At 43.9% G+C, this 19,685-nt stretch overlaps 2 protein-coding genes across 10 annotated transcripts in view; one reads left to right on the top strand and one right to left on the bottom strand.

Annotated features, from left to right (window-relative positions):
* Positions 1-4,993, top strand: part of STAU1 (staufen double-stranded RNA binding protein 1) — a 41,764-nt gene extending 36,771 nt beyond the window's left edge. For all 9 annotated transcript variants that reach the window (XM_048496491.1, XM_048496492.1, XM_048496489.1 and 6 more), the window contains 3 exons: positions 1,787-1,909; positions 3,294-3,379; positions 3,926-4,993. In XM_048496491.1, coding sequence (XP_048352448.1) covers positions 1,787-1,909; positions 3,294-3,379; positions 3,926-4,013 — 297 coding nt within the window. In that variant the 3' untranslated portion in view covers positions 4,014-4,993. The remainder of the gene's footprint in view (positions 1-1,786; positions 1,910-3,293; positions 3,380-3,925) is intronic.
* A 2,192-nt stretch (positions 4,994-7,185) lies between these two features.
* LOC125433531 (retinol dehydrogenase 10-like) lies at positions 7,186-17,903 on the bottom strand. Its single transcript, XM_048498114.1, has 5 exons — positions 17,454-17,903; positions 12,617-12,715; positions 11,293-11,438; positions 9,038-9,169; positions 7,186-7,548 (listed from the first exon to the last, which is right to left on the bottom strand). The coding sequence occupies exons 1-5, from the start codon at positions 17,901-17,903 to the stop codon at positions 7,482-7,484; spliced, it is 894 nt and encodes a 297-aa protein (XP_048354071.1). The 3' UTR covers positions 7,186-7,481.
* Positions 17,904-19,685: the final 1,782 nt, after the last annotated feature.

Consider the following 19,685-nt stretch of genomic DNA (forward strand, 5'->3'; position numbering starts at 1 on the left):
AGCACAAAACCTTCATCAGTGGCTTATGACCACAATTAATACAGTCATATCTAACGGACACCATAAAAGACATAACAATCACAAGGACCGGCAAGATAACCAAATTAATTTCTCGGAGTTAATTAAATCCTCCTTGTATAAAACCAGCCTTCAAACATTTCTACAGCTGGGTATCTCTAGTTCAGATAATCACCAGTATACATGTGTGAGTGTCTTGCTGTGCTAATATTTGATATTAGTGTAGCATCATACTACTTTTTTTCTGTTTCTTTGTGCACTCAACCTTTTTTGGTTTACCTGGTACATTTCTAGAAACAGATGTGCTGTTTGAATCTCCTAATGTTGTAGATCAGCTGCCTGAGACTTCCTGATAGACATGACTTGTTCTCTCTTTATAGTCCCCTGCAATTCAGATTTCCATTTTCATTGCCACACTTAATGCGTTAAGCTATATGGCGTGGACATGTTGTACAATGGTAGAATGTCAGCGCCATCATTTAGAAGTTACTGCTTTTGTACTTCCTCATACTTCCCCCATTAAAGACTTCAGAAGCTTCTAAAAGCACTGCTGTTTTTAGAGACATCTAAAACATTCTAGACATCATGGCACAGAGCGGTAAACTGCAGTACTGCAGGCAAAGCTCTGCTCACAACCTGAGTTCAGTCCCGACAGAAGTCAGTTTCAGGTAGCCGGTTCAAGGTTGACTCAGCCTTCCTTCCTTCTGAGGTTGGTAAAATGAGTACCCAGCTTTCTGTGGTAAAGTGTGGACAACTGTGGAAGGCAGTGGCAAACCACCTTGTAAATGCTGTGATGTGACATCATCCAAAGGGTCAGCAATGACCCAGTGCTTACACAGGGAACTATCTTTACCTTTAATCTGGACTTAAGGTAGAACCTAGAAGTCATGTTTTTAGGGGCCTATAGGCTCTGAATTGGCTCCTATCGAGTGCAAACAGGGCAGTACCTAGAAAATCATACCCCTCCTGATGTTTCCTGTACCCCTCTGCATTCCAATCTCTGAGGATTGTTGCCCCCCAGGCACAACAAGGGAGTCTGCAGTAGAAGGGAAGAATTGACCAAAACATACAGCCCCCCCCCTTTCCCCCAGAAAACATAGTTAGGGTCTCAGCTTCTGTTTTCGGACAAGACAAAAAGTGAAGGTTGGAAGTGATGAACTAATAATGAGGGTGGCGTGCCTTGGGGGAGTGTGATGAAAGGGCAGAGGGATGGATCAGAGAAGACTTTGCTATCATGACTCTTCATAAGAGGCTGGATGGGAAGGACACGTGAGCAAGTTCACAGGCTGCAGGTGGGAAAAAATGAACAGATCCATTAGAAACTAGCCTCTGAGAGGATTTCAGTGCAGTTTTTTCCACATGAAAGAGGAGCCCAGATGGGGACCCATCAGCAACACCAGTGTGTGAATTCACAAGCAGGAGTCCAGCTGTTGGGCTTGCTTAGAGCTGGCCATTGTTTGAGCACTACAGACAGCATACAAAGAGAGCTTGGGGAAGAGGTGATGCTTCCTGTTATCAGAGAAAGGAGACCACAGGAGTCTTTCCTCCTCCTTGCTTTGGAGAAGTAAGGCTGGGCAAAGCTCATTGGGAGACTTTGGGCCAGTCACTGTCTCTCGGCCTAACCTACTCCACTGCATCGTTGTGAGGATGAAGCAGAGCTGAGGAAGCTATTTCGCTAAACTTTTTTTTTTAGTTCCCCATTGAGGAAGAAGGTGGGGGTATAAATTAAAGTAAGCTAAATAACTAAAAGCTTTTTGCTTTCTCTTAGGTTGAATACAAAGATTTCCCCAAAAACAACAAGAATGAATTTGTGTCTCTTATAAATTGTTCCTCTCAGCCACCCCTGATCAGCCATGGAATTGGAAAGGACGTAGAATCTTGCCACGATATGGTAAGGAAACTGGAATAGTGTCTCAACCGACTTGCAGGGATTCCAGTCTCATTGGCTGATATCATTTACTCCAGTTATTTGACCTTCAGATTAAAGGGAAGTACATCATTCTTGGTCATCTCCAGTTTTTTGCTGTTTTGGGATCTTATTGCTGGTGACATATCCTGGCTAAATAAAAGGCAACTTGAGTGAGGCCGTTTTAAGTGTAATCAAGTACACCCATATATTGTTGACATTTTGGAACAGTCTGGAATGCAGTGCCCCTGTGAGATCTGTGAACAGCGCAACCCATTTCTTATAAACTAATGCCAAATCTAACATCAATTTTGATTACCGGGGGTGGGGGGGATCTTCACGTAGTCCTGTTATGTTCAGTGGGATAGCATGACGCTTCATCAAATTCAGCACCACCATAGCCATATTCAACACATTTTCATCTGTCTAGAGTTGAGGCTAGTGCAGGCACTACTGTGAAGTGGAAAAGAACAAATTGTTGTACTGTCCCTCCCTCCCCTTTCTGTCATGTTTGAACTAAGGTATGGTCATCTTTCCTAGCATCCAAACCATTAATCCAGTTATATGTGTCAGAGTAGGAACATACATGTTGCTTTCATCCTTTTCTCTATGTCATGATGTAGTTTTAGCAGGGGGGGAAATGTGCTATCGGGGCACAATCGACTCATGGTGACTGCTTGCACAAGGTGTTCCAGGCATGAGATGACCAGAGGTGGTTTGCCATTGCCTTCACTGTGAAGCAACACCAGTCTTCCTTGGTGGCCAACTCTGCTGAGCTACCAAGCCCTGACAAACAGGGCAAATTGGGTTGCAGCCTTAATAGCACAGACTAGCTCAGTGCACTTTCACACTTGCAGAATAATGCAATTTCAGTCCTCCTTCACAATTGCATGCAAGCAGATTTTGCTATTTCGCACGGTAAAATCCAGCTGCACAGTTCATTGAAAGTGGATCAGAAGTGCATTATTCTGCATGTGCGGAAGTGCCCTCGGTCTCTTTAGAGCTTGGAAGCTAAGCCAGATCAGTATTTGGAGGGGGGACTGGGGCAGCTGTGCAGAGGAGGCAGTGGCAAACCACCTCTGCTCATTTAACTTTACTTAACTTTGTTTTAGTAGACCCTAAATGCTGGTTTATGGAAGCAGACTTTGAGCAACTTGGCCAGTTTGAGCTCTTTTCATTAATTCATTCATTGCCTAGCATGAACTCTCCGAATCATCTCAAGAGTTTTCCAGTGGATTTTCCCAAGAAATTGTTGTTGAAATATCCTTGTTTGTGTTTGTTTGAGCAATTTCAAGTTGACATTGCTCAGTGCTGTCCCAGTTATATGCTAACATGCATGTATGTTACGTGCCTTTTTTTCTTGCTCCAGGCTGCATTAAACATCTTAAAATTGCTGTCTGAGTTGGACCAACAAAGTACAGAGATGCCAAGAACAGGAAATGGACCAATGTCTGTGTGAGTCAAACATTGTTAAAGTTTTTCTTCATTCTAAGTGTTTTCTGAATCAAAAGCAGCACCCATTTTGTAACACTCAGCAAATAAAAATATATGTTTTAAATACTTTCAATATTTACATTGAAGCTGCAAAAATTGAGCTGTATCGTCACTTTGGTGAGGGCGGGAGAGCTGACTTCATGTCCTTATTGTCTTATGGTGGCTTCTCAGGACAAAATGTTTATGATTCCTGCTTCTTCGAAGCATTCGGATGTGTTGCTCTAAGCAAAAATACTCTTTCACCCATCCCCCCACTCTCAGGAAATGCTTGATGGAGTTGTAAATTATACAGCGTCTGCTTAGCAGAGCAGGTTTCTCTTGCCAGAAGCTGCTTAATTTCATATCTGGCAGCACACTTGAAATAAATTGATGAAGGCAGTCAAGAGGGTTTTTTTTCTGTATTGCCTTCTCTTTTGGCACAAGCTTGTTGGAACTGCTCGTCTGCAGGGGCAAGTGTCAGTGGACCTATAGAAAAAAAAACCCTCTCTTTTCTTTCTCATCTTCTAGATGCGTGAAGCAAGAAATGGAAAGTGACCCTCTCCTGAAACCGGCTAGCTCAAATACTTTGGGACAAACACTGGACACCACTGCCTGAAAAGGCTGACTGGACCCAAACCCGAAAGCACCAGAGAAAATCAAACGCTTCCTAATTAATGTAACCTTACTGTTTTAGAGCACTGCAGTGGCTACAATTCACTGCAGTATCTAAATCATAACCGTTGCTTTTCCAAACAGTGATAAATTTTTAGTTTCATTGCATTGTTTTGAATGACACTATAAATTTTTCATTTGAAAACAAGTTTCTTAATTGTACCTAGAAACAATAGCACAGTTTAGAAACTTTGTTGTCTGATGTTGACACTCTTAACCTATGAACTAACTTGGGAAGATCATATCCATGTATGTGTTCGGCTTTTTGTTTTTAATGAAATTGTGAAAAATTTCACTGGAAACAAACGGTGTGCCTGCCATTTGATTAAAAAAGAGAGAGCGAGTGATAAGGGGCGGGGGGGAGAGAAAAGAGAACACGTCACACTTAGACAAGCCTGGCCTAATTATCAAACGGTTGAATGAATAATTACACATTTTAGGAATTTTAAACTTCATTTGATCATTTTGATTTCTAGAATATTTTGCAGGGGAGGGGCGGGGAACTGGAATGCAACAGAAGTTGAAATGGTCGATAATCTTTGTTTTAAAAAAAATTGTGTACGTGTGTCTATTATAAAGGCACACAAACTCGGTACATTACAGGATATGATCTCAGTGTAGTGCATATAAAACTGCAGATTGATTTTCCTTGAGTGCTTTATACTGTTTAATTACATCTCCATGTAGGGCTGAAAAAAATTACCTATGTTTATATATAAACTGTGTTGCTTTTGATGTTGTGTTTATTGCACACAGCGATGGGTGCAGTAAAAGTTTTTGCATATGGTCCAGGTAAAGCACGATAGCCTCGCAAGTTTAAGTACTGCTTCAGTTCATTGTTTACGCTGGAATTTTTTCTCCCCATGGAATGTAAGTAAAACGTAGTGTTTGTCACCAATAAATGGTAAATACTGAAAAGTCAAAGTGGGCACATCCTTTATTCCCAAAGTAGCTGTTGCCTTTTGGGTCTGCTTTTTATCTTTTCTAGCCCGTGCAGGTATTGAAATGAAGATGATGGGATTGGATTGGAACAGCTCTGAATGGAGCGGAGATCACAGAGGGGGTCCTCTCCTCGTTCATAGGAGAACCCCCCCCCCCCTCCAGTGGCTTCTGAGATCAGGAGGTGCCTGGGGAAGATGGGGCTGCAGGGGGATATCACGTGGGTCTTTTCTGCAAGGGTTCCAGCCAGGTGGGCCTCCCCTCAATGTGCACAGGTGAAAGGGGCTGAAGATGGCACAGCGCTGCTTGTGGTAAGTCATTGGTGGCCTTCATCGCTGCACTTCTGGGCTTTCTGGGCTTTGTTCCATTCTCACTAGAACCTGCATAGATCTCGACGCACACAGCACTGATCCAGACATTGACACAGTTGGGGAAACTTCTCTGTTCACAAAATTCCATGCTTTTTCACAGTCTATAAAGTCTCATAGGCCTTGGTCTATGTGTAAAATATTGGAACTGAAACAGCAGACTGACTTTGATTGCTCTTTTCTAGGTTGTTTTTTAGATTTTTATTTAATGTTAGTTTCGTAGGGGAAGAACTGCATGTTACCAAAATGGGGGGCCTTAAATGATGGAACACTTGAAAATGTTTTTAAAGAGCTACAGATGGGATCCACAAGTGGTACTGTGATAACCTGCTTACAGCATGGTGTAGTGGTTAAGAGCAGGTGGATTCTAATTTGGAGAACTGGGTTTGATTCCCCACTCCTCCATCTGAGTGGCAGAGGCTTATCTGGTGAACCAGATGCATTTCCGCACTTCTACATTTCTGCTGGGTGACCTTGGGCTAGTCACAGTTCTTCGGAACTCTTTCAGCCCCACCTGCCTCACAAGGTGTCTGTTGTGGGGGGTGGAATTGGGAGGAAAAGTGTCTTACAACTTCTTCACTCGATTTTATCCTCACAAAAGCCCTGTGAGGTAGGCCAGGCTGAGAGTCTGCAACTGGCCCAAGGTCACCCAACAAGCTTACATGGCAGAATGGGAATTTGAACCTGGGACTCCCAAATCCTAGTGCAATGCTTAAACCACTACACTACACTGACACTCTCTTACCCATTGTTTACAAGTTGACTGAGCACTGAGGTCTTTAATCTATCCAAATGTTATCTGGCATGCACAGAAGCCCCCTCCCCCATCTGCAGCCTCCTGCTGACTTGTATGGCAGTTTCTGGGCCTCTTCCAACACACTATCTTCGTCTAGGATGGATTAATAATCTTAGCCAGCCAGGTCTCTCAGATCTTGTCATCTTGATTTACCCGTCCATGGCTGACTAGGATTTAATCCAGTTTGCATCTGTGGGCCTTCTCAGTCCCAGCGAATCTGTCCCCCTCTGCTTGTACCAAGCAATTGTACCAAGAGGTGATTTTAGTCACTTTGGCCATTTTAATAATACCCAAGGAGTATACTCTAACCTGCTAAAAATGCAAGGACAACTTGTGGATTCATGAGGCTACATCCCTCCCTAATAAACTGAATTAATGTCATGGACAATATTCCTTTTCTTTTCAGTCAGCTTTAAAAAATGCTGAATGAATTACTATATAATGATGTACTCAACTGAACCATTTTTCTAGGCTGCCTCCATGACTGCCATTAATCAAAATCAATTCACTTATTTTGCCGATAATGGGATGTTGAATTCCTCCTTAAAATGAGCCATCTGGATTTGAAAGATTTATTACTTAGGCCAGCTTCCTAGAAAGCATTTTTAAAATCTACTTCATTTATAACCCTCCCTTTCTTCCCATTGGCGATCCTAGGGGCTCCATTTTATCTTCTCAATAACCCTGTGAGGTAGGTTCAGCTGAGAGTGCATGATTGGCCCAGGATAACTTGGTGAGCTTCCATAGCCAAATGGGGACTTGATCTCCTAGATCTTAGCACAGCATTCTGACCACTACACCATAATGGCAATTAAATTTGCAATGGACTAATCCAGAGGTGTCGAACTCTGGCACTTCAGATGTTAATGGACTACAATTCCCATCAGCCCCTGTTGGCATGGTCAATTGGCCATGCCAGCAGGGGCTGATGGGAATTGTAGTCCACACACATCTGAAGTGTCTGAGTTGGACACCCCTGGTCAAACAAAATAATCCTAAGAGAAAGTGTTCCTTCAATATTATTCTGTCTGCTATATAACTCTTACTGAGGTACAAATTTAGAAGACAATCTGAATTTTGTCCCATTTGTTGTGGCAAATGCCCACCTCCTGTTTGATAGATCAAAGGAAGAATGTTCTGGAAACCACTTATGTGCCAATCAGTCTCACATGCCAAATGCTGCGCGGCTTTAAGTAATTTTGTCCAGACATATTTTTGTCTTGAGTTCACAATTAGAAATATATTGCTTCAAAAGCTGTTCTTTGAAATGGAAGTATCTTCATCTTCCTGCAATACAGTTTGCTTCTTTTCATGAAATGTGCTTGTCCAATCCCAGGAATTTTTGAACAAGAACTTGAACATCCCAAGGCAGGAAGCTGAGGAAGAAGGGGAAATGGACAACTCTGTTTAAAAACTTAATAACTGCTTGTTGTAATAGATTAGACTTCAGAAGGAAGCATATGGCCCTATCTCCATCCTCTTCTGTTAGAGGATCCCTTCTGTTTCATGAAAGCATGACACAGCAGGCCAAGGGGGTTGTTAACAGAAGGGCCTAGTCAGCTAGATCTGTTCCCAGAAACTGTTGGAAGTGTTGGGAATCAAGGGAACCACTGATCGCATAGGAAAACTGATGAAGAAGCACAACCTACAAACAATCTACAGACCCACTAAGAAAATTCAACAGATGCTACGTTCAGCAAAGGATAAGAGGGATCCTTTAGCTACTGCAGGAGTCTATCGCATACCATGCAGCTGTGGACAAGTCTACATAGGAACCACCAAACGCAGCGCACAGACACGTATCAAAGAACACGAAAGGCATTGCAGACTATTTCAGCCAGAAAAATCAGCAATAGCAGAACACATGATAAACCAACCTGGACATAGAATATTATTTGAAAAAACAGAAATTCTGGACCACTCTGAAAGCCACTACGTCAGACTACACAGAGAAGCAATTGAAATCCATAAGCACATGGACAATTTTAACAGGAAGGAAGAAACTATGAAAATGAACAGAACTTGGCTGCCAGTGTTGAAAAATACTAGAGTCAAGACAGTGTGTAACCAGCTCCACACGAACACAGGATGACCATAGACAAAAGAAACAAAGGCCAGGATACTTCTATTCAGATGCTCCTACCAGTGACCTTTCTATCTCCAGTGTTACGCCCATGCTATAGTCTTCATTGTTACTCATACTTCTATTCAGATGCCCTCAACTATTGACCTGGTTGCCTTCTTTGTTATTCACAGACAAGGTTTCTCCACCCACCCTGGACACTCCAACAGATATATACTCCACTTGCTTTCCCAACATCAGATCCTCTGAAGATGCCAGCCACAGATGCAGGCGAAACGTCAGGAGAGAATGCTGCTAGAACACGGCCATACAGCCTGGAAACCACACAGAACCCCAGTGATTCCGGCCGTGAAAGCCTTCGACAATACAAGTCAAATCTGTCTTCGTGAGACATGATGAAGAGATCTTTGACTCTTAAAATCTGGTTGGTCTCTAAGGTGCTACTGGACTTGAATCCAGTTGTTCTGTTGTAGACAAACACACCAACCTCAAACCTCTGCAATCCTGGTCCATCGCTCAAGAACGACTACACAATTTAAATGCCCCTAGGTAACAGCTGCTAGCTGATGCAAGCACACAGACCTGGCATCTTAATCCCTTGATCTTGAAATTCCCCTTTTTCAGAACTGCAAATTAGACAGATGAGCTCTGCAAACCTACTTCATACGGTTGGTGTAAAATGAATGTATTTTACTAGTAAAAATGTAGCAGATCTCATGTATGCATTGCATGCTGTATGGCCAGAAGCCAACATGTCTGCTGTTATTAAAAGGGCAGCTTACTTTTTTGATATCAGTGCAAAATACACCACTCTGGGGATGCAGATCATGTGCTGATTACGGAGAATTCCTCGCACGGCTGACTTCACCCAAAAACCTGGATTTGCTGGAGAAATTGTGACTTCACCTTCTTGCCTGTAAGTACAGGGATAAAGGAGAAAGCAAGTGGTATAAAAATGTAGAATAAGCACATATTTTCAAGCATTTCTTCACTGTTTTAAGAAACTAGAAACTACTTTTTCTAAGAAACTAGAAACTACTTTAAGAAGCTGGAAACATACTTTTTGTTCTAAATGCTTTTTATACATCCCAGGTTGATTGAGCACTTCCATCAAATGTGTACGGGAATCTCTGCTTGCTTCTGCGTCAGAATACCCTGACTTGGATGACAAAGGCTGGCCCAATCTAGTCAGATTTCAAAAGCTAAGCAGGATTGGCCCTGGTTAGTATTTGGATGGGAGACCACAAAGGAAATCCAGGCTTGCTGTACAGAGGCAGGATATGCCAAACCACCTCTGTTAGTCTCTTGCCTTGAAAACATCAAGAGGTTGTCATAAGTTGGCTGTGACTTGACAGCATCTTACACAAAGAAAGATGCAAAACTGTGCCTCTGCTCTGATAGGTGCAGCAATCAGAGGGGAAATGGCTTCTACAGGCAGCTCTTTTGCCTGGAGCTTGCTGCCACAAAAGCAGATATGTGATGCAGTTTTGGTGTCCTCCTCCTTTCCCAGCTGGAAATCTTTTTTAAAAAACTTCAAAGGGCTAAAAGGGCTCAGGGAATGATAGGGTAGCAAGATGCCCAATGCCTTTGTGAGAATGGGGCATTGTTCCACCACCCTCCTCCCAGGGGCCATCTTGTTGGAGTCATAAACAAAACTAGAGTCTTTAGAGCCAAAGTATGGACATTACCTCTGGCTACCAACACCCTTTTAGAGAAGGTTTTGGTCATTTAAAAAGGGTATTGATAGCCAGAGGTAATGTCCATATTTGGGCTCTGATACTGGGACTGATACTGATTGGGCCTGAGGTGGCGGCAGGGTATCTCCCCCGCCACCCACTTTCTGATTTCTGATTTTCATTCCATCCATCAGGTGAAGCACAGTCTTCATTTTCAGTGCTGTCGATTAACCAGTTGGCAGCAATTCCTACAGTGAGACTAAAAATGTGATTAACTGCTGCAATATAGAAACTGCTGAACCAAAGAAGGTATCTAAATGCAGATCTGCTGACTCAGTTCTGAGTATGGCGGCTCCAAGGAATTGTTAAAGCGACACAGGAACACAGATCATATCAAAAGCAGGATCTAAACAGCACCTTCCCTGCCTGTGTTTAATAGAACAGAAAAGGGCCGGTAAATAGTATTGTGTGGGTGGAAGAGTTCTGCCAAATCTAAGAACCAACCATCCCTTTTTTGGGCTGAGAAAAATGAGGGGGGGTATATAGGGCTGCTTGTTGTTACACCACCCTTTCTTTAACATTTTCTTTAATGGGTCTCCAAATAAAGATCCTTTGATTGATATCCAAAAGATCCTGTGGTGTCCTTGTGGGGGAAGCTGATACATAACAAGTCTTATTAATCTACAGGCATCTTCGCAAAGAAGAAAATGGCTCCTGATTTCTTCCAACTGAGTGAAAAAAGGATTTTGTGTCTTGCATTTAGAGCTCGGAACTGTGTTGCTTTGTCATCTGGGAGGGTGTCTCTGGAAAGCAACCCAACCTGTTGGCATTCAGATATCACAAGGAATCTTAATGAAGACTAATGGCGGATAATAAACCTATGCAGCCACATTTGATGACTTGTAACTGACTGCATAATTGAATTACCGTAAACCATAGTTTTGGGCAGTGGCTGAACTGAGCCTCTATTTCAGGCAGTTGGGTCTTTTCAAATCCCTCTGGCTTCTCATCCCATAGCGTCTATTGAAATCATCACTCAGTGGAGACAAGGGTGGCCTGAATCCACCCAGAGGCTTTCGACTTCTGTGTCTGATTGGTTAGGATCCGCTTGGATGTGAGTGCATTGTAAGTGATTGGTGGAATCTTCCATCCAGTTTCATCTAACTTATAGTAATCCTCATAGGGTTTTCAAAAGCAAGAGACATTCAGAAGTGGTTTGCCAATGCCTGACTCTGCGTAGCAACCCTGGTCCTCCTTGATGGTCTCCAACCTGAGTACTAATTAAGGCCCCACCTTAGCTTCCGAGATCTGATGACATCAAGGTCATCTGGGCCATCCAAATCAGGGCTGTAAGTGATTACCTGATTCCAAAACAGCCTGATGGCCCAGTGCTGCCAAAATAAGGGCACACCAGAGTCGTCTTCACACCGTTGACACTTTTTGCTTTCAGCTCATGGCTCAGCGCTTCATGGAACCCGACCACCGCAAACTTGCTTGCACAATAGCCCTGCAAGGCAGAAGAAAAAAGCCATTTCTTATTTATAGACATCCTCTCCCCAGGCTTCACTTGGGTTACAAAAGGCTAAAGTTCCCTTCTTTCCCTGATCAGCTTGGTAGAGTGAATCAAAACACTTGGTATGAAAATATTCATCCATTCCTACACAGTGTCACATCACTTCCTGTGCTACAAATGGGTGCCTCAGGCAAACTGCAAACATCAAGCAAAGCCAGCTTGTCCTCCAGAGCAGTTCCACCTTGCTTGTGAAGGCAGAGGTGACCTGAATGCTCAGGTTTTGACTTATATCAGAGGAAATGACCTGTATTGATAAGATAATATAGTGTTATTCTCCACCTTGTCATCTATTATTATTATTATTGTTGTTGTTGTTGTTGTTATTAATTTTATATGCCACCCTCCCCCTGAGGGCTCAGGGCAGTTCACAACAAGGTTAAAACATACATTAAAACATAATTTAAATACTAAATACATAAAAACAGAACCCAATTAAAAATGTGGATGGTGTCTGGCTCCCCCCCCTCCTCCCCTTGTGCCCACGGGAGGCCAGATTATTATGAGGATATCTAGTATTATTATAATTTCTGTCCTTCCTGACACATGTGTACGGACTGTCAAGGGCTAACGGCTTTCTTCCACTTTATCATTGTTTGGTGATGGTCCTTCTTCAATCTGAAGGAGATATCAGAAGGATATTGAAACAAGTTTGTACCAGGGATTCTGTCCTATTATCTTGCATTTTTCATTGTGCATGTTCATATAAATTGTGGATCAATGTTACTCTGTCAGATCTAGTAACTTTACACTTGAGCTTTTGTTTGTACTTCATTACATTTTTCTATCTGGGGCTCATGTGTTTCAGATATTTTTCTGTTTGATAATTCCTGCTTTTTGGATGTCCTGGATGGTGTTGGCCACTGCTGTTTTTTGGTTTTCCTTTTTATTGATCATCAGTGATCCTAGACCTTCAGAACCAGACAGGGCTATAGATAGCAAAACGTGGACTTGTTTCAGACAAAGTGACACTTTGCAAGAGACTAGGGCCGTGGTGGCCATGCTGGCAGGGGCTGATGGGAATTGTAGTCCATAACATCTGGAGTTCCAAAGGTTCGCCACCACTGGACTAGGGGTATCTGGCTCTAAGTTTTATCTGGCTCTAAGTTACTAACCTCCATGCAACCGGTTGCAAACAGCCCCAGAGATCCTGCGATTGTGACAATGTGGCCATGTCCCCTCTTGATCATTTGTGGAAGGAAAGCCTTGACAGTCTGCAAGGAAACAAAAGTCCTTACTGCAGAGGCGTAACAAGGGGGAAAAGCGCCCAGTGCACTGGTGCATCCTCCACCCCGTTCTGCCCCGGAACGCCCTGCCCTGCCCCGGAATGCCCCTGGAACGCCCTCGCCATACCCCCACAGGGGCACGCGCCTGGTGCGTTGCGCACCCCCCCCCTGTCCCCTTGGAGCTATGCCTCTGCCTTACTGTGCATTCATACTTAACATTTGCTTGTTACAGTTGCAGATTTAGAAATCATGTTCCAAGGCAAGTTTTGCAAAAGTGATATGATTTCCCCCATTCTGTTTTAAATGCCATTATTGGTAAATACAAGGCAGGTGAATTACTGGCTATTATCTACCCAGTTTATTCTCAAATAACACATGAGCAACGTCTTTAAGTGTAGATTTCTGATCTCCAGGTGGTGGCTGGAGATCTCCTGGGGTTACCAGAGATCCCCAAATGATAAAGGCCAGTTCCCCTGGAGAAAATGGCTGCTTTGGAAGGGGGACTCCATATCATTATACCTCACTGCAGTCCTTCCCCAAAACCCACCCTTTCCAGACTGCACCCCTAAAATCTCCAGGAATGTCCCAATCTGGAGATGGCAGCCATAGGTACAGCCCGAGTTACAAATGCCAACTTACAGATGGAGCCTGCAATTCTCTTGGAATCACAACTGATCTCCAAACTACAGGGATCTGTTCACCTGCAGAAAACAGCAGCTCTGGAGGGTAGATCTATGTCAGGGGTAGGGAACCTGCGGCTCTCCAGATGCTCAGGAACTACAATTCCCATCAGCCCCTACCAGCATGGCCAATTGGCCATGCTGACAGAGGCTGATGGGAATTGTAGTTCCTGAACATCTGGAGAGCCGCAGGTTCCCTACCCATGATCTATGTCATCATATCCCCATCCCTGCCCTCTTCAAACTCTGCCCTCCCAAGGTGTTATCCCCCAATCCCCAAGGATTCCCCAAGCACAGGGTTACCCTCCCAACTACTCATACACTGTTAGGCAGAATTCCTCTTTGATTTCAATGGCGTTAGACTAGCGTTAACTCTCAGTGCCACTCTAACAATCCATAAGAATGCAAGAGCTGTGCTGGATCAGTCTATGTAGTCCAGCATCCTGTTTCATACAGAGGCCAACCAGTCTATGTAGTCCAGCATCCTGTTTCATACAGAGGCCAACCAGTCTATGTAGTCCAGCATCCTGTTTCATACAGAGGCCAACCAGTTGTCCTGGAAGGCAAACATGCCTTAGATCAGGGGTGTCAAACTCACGGCCCTCCAGATGTTCATGAACTACAATTCCCATCAGTCCTTCCCAACATTAGCATTGGCTATACTGGCAAGGGCTGATGGGAATTGTAGTTCATGAACATCTGGAGGGCCGCGAGTTTGACACTTGTGCCTCAGATGCTTTCACATCCTGCATGTGAGCTCCCAAAGGCACCTGGTGGGCCACTGCGAGTAGCAGAGTGCTGGACTAGATGGACTCTGGTCTGATCCAGCTGGCTCTTTCTTAGGTTCTTATGCTGAGGCTGTCCCCTGCTGCTGTCTCCCAGCACCGGTATTCAGAGGTTTGCTGCCTTTCAGTAGGGAGGTTCTCTTCAGTCACCGTGTTTTGAGCCATTGATGGACCGAGTCGGTTGTATTGCCTTGATTTCAGCCAGATGTTTTCCATTCCTCCTGTTTCTGCTGAGAAAAATATCCACCCAAAGTTCTCTTGGAAGCTTTTGGGTTTAGCAGCCCATGTGACAAGGCTAAAGAGGAGAACGTGATTAGCCTTCATTCCGATCCTCTTAAAATCCTCTGCTGCCTGATGGTCTTTTCATCTTTTTGGAAATATTAGTGAAAGCCACTCTGTGTTCTGTCAGGACTTGATTGATTTGTTACTTTCTGGAATCATTTGCTGCAAAATCATCATTCTTGCTAGAAAGCAGAAACTAGCTGGATAAACTGCAAACCATCATACTGTTTTGGATAACTTCTCTATGTACCAAACCCTGTAACTCAGGGTTGTACACAGGGTAGGTCAGCGATCACTCATGGCTTGAGAGGTTTTCTCAGTTGCCATGGCTGAGATGCCTGATTAACATCAAGACCACCATGCAGATGGGCAAAGGGTTTCAATTCCTGGCCTTCCCTGGCAATGTTCTCCCAACCTGAAGCAATCCAGGGAAGATATACAGATACACCTGGACCTGTTGGGGAAATGGACATTATCCCTCGGACCAGGTGGACTTTCTCCAAACAGTGTTCTTCTCTGGGACTGCTTCAGATTAAGAATATGGCAGAGGGGGAAAGCTTAAAGTTTTAAAAAGGGCTTGGACAGATTGATGGAGGAGAAGTTGATCTACGGCTACCAATCTTGATCCTCCTTGATCTGAGATTGCAAATGCCTTAGCAGACCAGGTGCTCAGGAGCAGCAGCAGCAGAAGGCCATTGCTTTCACATCCTGCATGTGAGCTCCCAAATACACCTGGTGGGCCACTGCGGGTAGCAGAGAGCTGGACTAGATGGACACTGGTCTGATCCAACAGGCTTGTTCTTATGTTCTTAAGTCTTTCCACATACGCCACTGTCTTTATCTGAATCAAGCACCACATGGTTGGGAACAGGGCTTAAACCATGTGTGACTGACCTTCTGGAGTCCCTGATCCAAGCTGTGTAAAACCCCAACTTCAATACAATACTATCAACCACACCTTTGCATAGCAAATTCCACCCAAACACTAACTGATTGGTTCCCCTACTGGGGACATGACAATTTATACACCACTAAAACATTCCCTTCTCACTAGACACAGTGTGTAACAGACTTCCCTCTGTGATACACCTCTGAAGATGCCAGCCACAGATGCAGGTGAAATGTTAGGAACAAGATCCATCAGACCACGGCCACACAGCCCGGAAAACCCACCACAACCAGTTGAATCCAGCTGTGAAAGCCTTCGACAATACACCAATCTGTGTATTTTGGAATGTGGTCAAAAAAGGTTGAAACCACACAAGAAGAGCAGAGAACAATAGAGGAAGGCAAAGAAAGATTAGTAGAAATCCCACTATAAAATGAAGTGAGTCATTAAAAAAAAGGCTCTGTCGATTTCTCTTCAAAGAGGTCTGAATCTATTTCTAAATTATAGGTTCCTAAACTGTGCAACTGCCCAATTCTCTAGAGAATGCATGCCATTAAACTGACTGAGACTTGCTTTGGAGTATATAAATATAGGACTGAGGTTTCCTTTTTTGCTGCTTTGGTGGGATTAAAACTCTGCAGGCCTCTGCCATCGTGTGCTGTGCAGTATTTAACAACTGAACAGTCAAGGGCTGAACAAGATGCTGGTTTTTGTTTTTTTAATTTGGAAGAATTTAGATTATTTATTTGTGTTCTACGTTAGCTGACCCAGAGTCGATAATGTTCAGTATGCCACCACATACAGTTCTTCTGATCGAATAGCATGTTTGTTTGAGGACGAGGGGGTGGCAATTCCCCCAATTCTCTTCCCACTGCAGACCTCCACTTTGCCTCCTAAGGGTGTGCCCCAGAGCAAAACTAGAGGTAATTCAGTCAATTCCATAAATGCCATAGATGCTTGGATACTACATGCCACTAAAACCACATTCTTGCATAGATACCCTGTTTCCCCGAATATAAGACATCCCCTAAAAATAAGACATAGTAGAGGTTTTGCTGAAGTGCGAAATATAAGACATCCCCCGAAAGTAAGCCATAACAAAGTTTTTGTTTGGAAGCATGCCCGACGAACAGAACACAGAAAAATAAGACATCCCCTGAAAATAAGACATGGTGCATCTTTGGGAGCAAAAATTAATATAAGACACTGTCTTATATTTGGGGAAACACGGTATCAAGTAGCAAATGACTTGTGGCAACCCCAGCAAGGACCTTTCAAGGCAAGTGAGAAACAAATACAGTTTGTCTTTGCCTTCCTCTACAGAGTCTTCCTTGGTGGTCGCCCTTCCAAGTACCAACACTTCTTAGTTTTTGAGATCTGGTGAGATTGGGCTATAGTGGTTCTCAACCTTCCTAATGCTGCGACCCTTTAATACAGTTCCTCATGTTGTGGTGGCCCCTAACCCTAACATTTATCCATTTTACAGATGGAGAACACTGATGCAGAGAGTCTTAGGCGACCCCTGTGAAAGGGTCGTTCGACCCCCAAAGGGGTCGCGACCCACATGTTGAGAACCACTGGTATAGTATGCCACCTTTTCTCCCAAATTCACATGCTTAGGCACCATCATACATTAGAAACACATGCCAACAATCCACAAATGCCTGTACCATCCCAGTTGAATCTGTGTCCTGGATGTCTATGGTAAATTGCGAGGTTCTTAGTCGAATCCTCCGAAATTCAGGACATCAGTCTTGTTAATAAAGTGCCCCCTGTACCTGCTGCACCCACATCAAGCAGCGGCTTGCTCTCCTGCACATTCCCAAACTGGCTCAGATCACTCTGACATTTTGGCACCCACCACAGGGGGTTAAGGAGGTGCACTTCCAAGGCTGGGCTAGTTCTGAATGAACAAAATTGGGGTCTTAAAGCTGTAGGCTCCGACTTCATGTTTCTGCTCACAGGGAAACTTGGTTTTCTTCACCATGGCTACATTAGGAGGCATTTCAGTGTGGGGAATTATGAATTTAGAAACCTGGAAGAGTTAAAAACAAAATGTTTTCATTTTTGTCTCAAGGGATGCCACTTACCCAGAAATGAGCATGACAATTAGTCCTCATAGTCCTGTCCAAAAGTTCGTCTGGGCACTGCAAGATGGGCTTCTGAGCTATGATGCTGGCATTATTGACTAAGATGGTGACATCTCCAACCTCTCTTCTCACCTTTTCAGCAGCAGCGTAGACCTCTTCCTGTCGACTCACGTCACAAGTATAAGCGTAAGCCCTGACTCCCAGCTCACGCACTTTCTGCGCTGTGTTTTCATTACCTTCCGAGTCGACATCCCACAAGACGAGGGTAGCTCTCCTTTGGGCAAATTCCAGTGCCAAAAGGCGCCCATGACCCCTTGCTGCGCCTGTTATCAAGCAGATTTCAGTAGCAACAGTTTTCTCCAGGGGTTGCATTACCCACTGAAGCAGAGAATGGATGATATATCCAAATACCTTAACTGTGAGAGTAAGGAAATCTGTAAGCACAGCCATTATTTCCGATCTCTGGGCAGAAAACAGCAGCAATAATTGCTAGTGCTCTGGAGGGCTGGTGCATGAAAACACATCTGAAATTCAGAAAAGCTGTACTTATTGGAAAAAATAGAGATTTAAGAGATTATAGCAACTGCTTGTAATAAGTGGGTGGAATTTGGATAACAAAGGGAGCATTAGGTCATTTACTCCCAGTCTTCAACACTGGGCACACTAGAGTATTGTACCAGCACAATTTGTGATATAAATGAATCCAACAGTAAAGGATTCCAAACATGCAAAGTACTGGCCCATGAGGGGTCTGCCTGCAGGGTCACTGAATGATTTTTTGCCATTGCCTCATTCCAATCTGCCTCTGATGGGGGTGAGTAGTGCTGGACAATATCTGCATTGGCTATTGAGTGTTTTCTGGGCTGTGTGGCCATGGTCTGGTACTTTCAGCTTCTAACGTTTCACTTGTCTCCTTCCCTCCATTATCACCCAGTCACCCCAAATCCTCTTTTCCTTCAACTTCAAACACATTTCTCCATCCCTCCTTGCCAACATGCCCCAAACCATCTCCCTGTCCTGTTCCTCCTTTTCCCAAATCGTTCAGTCCTCCCATTCCCCAGTTTTCAGCTCCTTCCTTCTTTCTTTCCCCCTTCCTCCCAGGATCTGCACTAAAACTTCAGCACTCAGTTTCTGCAACAGGGTTGTAAATCCCACATATCCAGCTGGTGTCTTGTGGCATCCTAAAGACTAACAGATTTATTGAAGCGTAAATTTTCATGAGCTCGATAAATCTGTTACTATGGCCATCAATAAATCTGTTAGTCTTTATGGCGCCAGTAGACTCCTTTTTGTTTTTTGCTGCAACAGACCAAGTTTTGTAACCTGAGAAAGAAACTGCTGTACTTCTCTAATCCTAGTGAAATTACCACAGCTTGCAGATCATTAGTAATGAGGGACTACATTCTGCATGTACACATAAATATAGTTTTGTGTTGTAATGTGCAACATATAGAAAGACTCAGCATGTGCTAATCTGCTGTAACCACCTGTGGCTTTGGCAAATCACCTCTGAATGGCTTTTGCCATGAAACCCATATGGCAGGGGTGGCCAACCTATGGCACTCCAGATGTTCATGGATTACAATTCATCAGCCCCTGCCAGCACGGCCAATTGGGACTGATGGGAATGAAGTCCATGAACATCTGGAGTGCCATAGGTTGGCCACCCCTGCCCTATGGGGTTGCAATAGATCAGCTGTGACTTGACAGTGCATGCGCGGGCGCAAACACACACAAACCATAACTGAGTCTTTTAACTTGAGATTCTTGGAACTGAACCTAGAGGTGAGGGAGACAGAAAAAACTGCTATCCTTCTTGAAACAAGTTCAGCCGTAGACACAGGACCTAAACTGAAGTGATTTCGAGGTCTAATTTTGAGGCTTACTTGAGCACTCTAATTGAGGACAAACTCCTCTGGAAGCTGAGGGAGGAAAGCTTTTCAGGTGGTAGAGGATTTTAATAGTTATTGAGTTGGATCTTGTGGCTCTGTTCCAACAGTGATGCTTTCCTTTTGCATCAGTTGAAGGCACTTAAGGAAAACACAACCTTATCCAAATGATCCCATGAGATTCAGCCAGCTGTACTTCTTACTGCAATCCACAGCCGGAGGAGGTTGAGGATGGCGCAGCTGCCATGCTGCATCCAGAGAGCATCCAGGTAATTTGAGGAGGCAACAAATAGAAACACCCCTCCCCCACCTGCCAACTGGAAGCCCTCTATAGGGTTTAATG

This window comes from Sphaerodactylus townsendi, linkage group LG05 (assembly GCF_021028975.2).
Source record: "Sphaerodactylus townsendi isolate TG3544 linkage group LG05, MPM_Stown_v2.3, whole genome shotgun sequence".
NCBI classification, from domain to species: Eukaryota; Metazoa; Chordata; class Lepidosauria; order Squamata; family Sphaerodactylidae; genus Sphaerodactylus; species Sphaerodactylus townsendi.

Excerpts from the sequence above, each read along its gene's own strand:
- LOC125433531 (XM_048498114.1), bottom strand. The coding sequence starts at position 17,903 with ATGGCTGTGCTTACAGATTTCCTTACTCTCACAGTTAAGGTATTTGGA. Across the intron at positions 11,439-12,616 it reads TTGCAACCGGTTGCATGGAG|GGCTATTGTGCAAGCAAGTT; the intron begins GTTAGTAACTTA and ends TCTGCCTTGCAG. Across the intron at positions 9,170-11,292 it reads TCAGGCTGTTTTGGAATCAG|GCAAGAAGGTGAAGTCACAA; the intron begins GTAATCACTTAC and ends CTGTACTTACAG.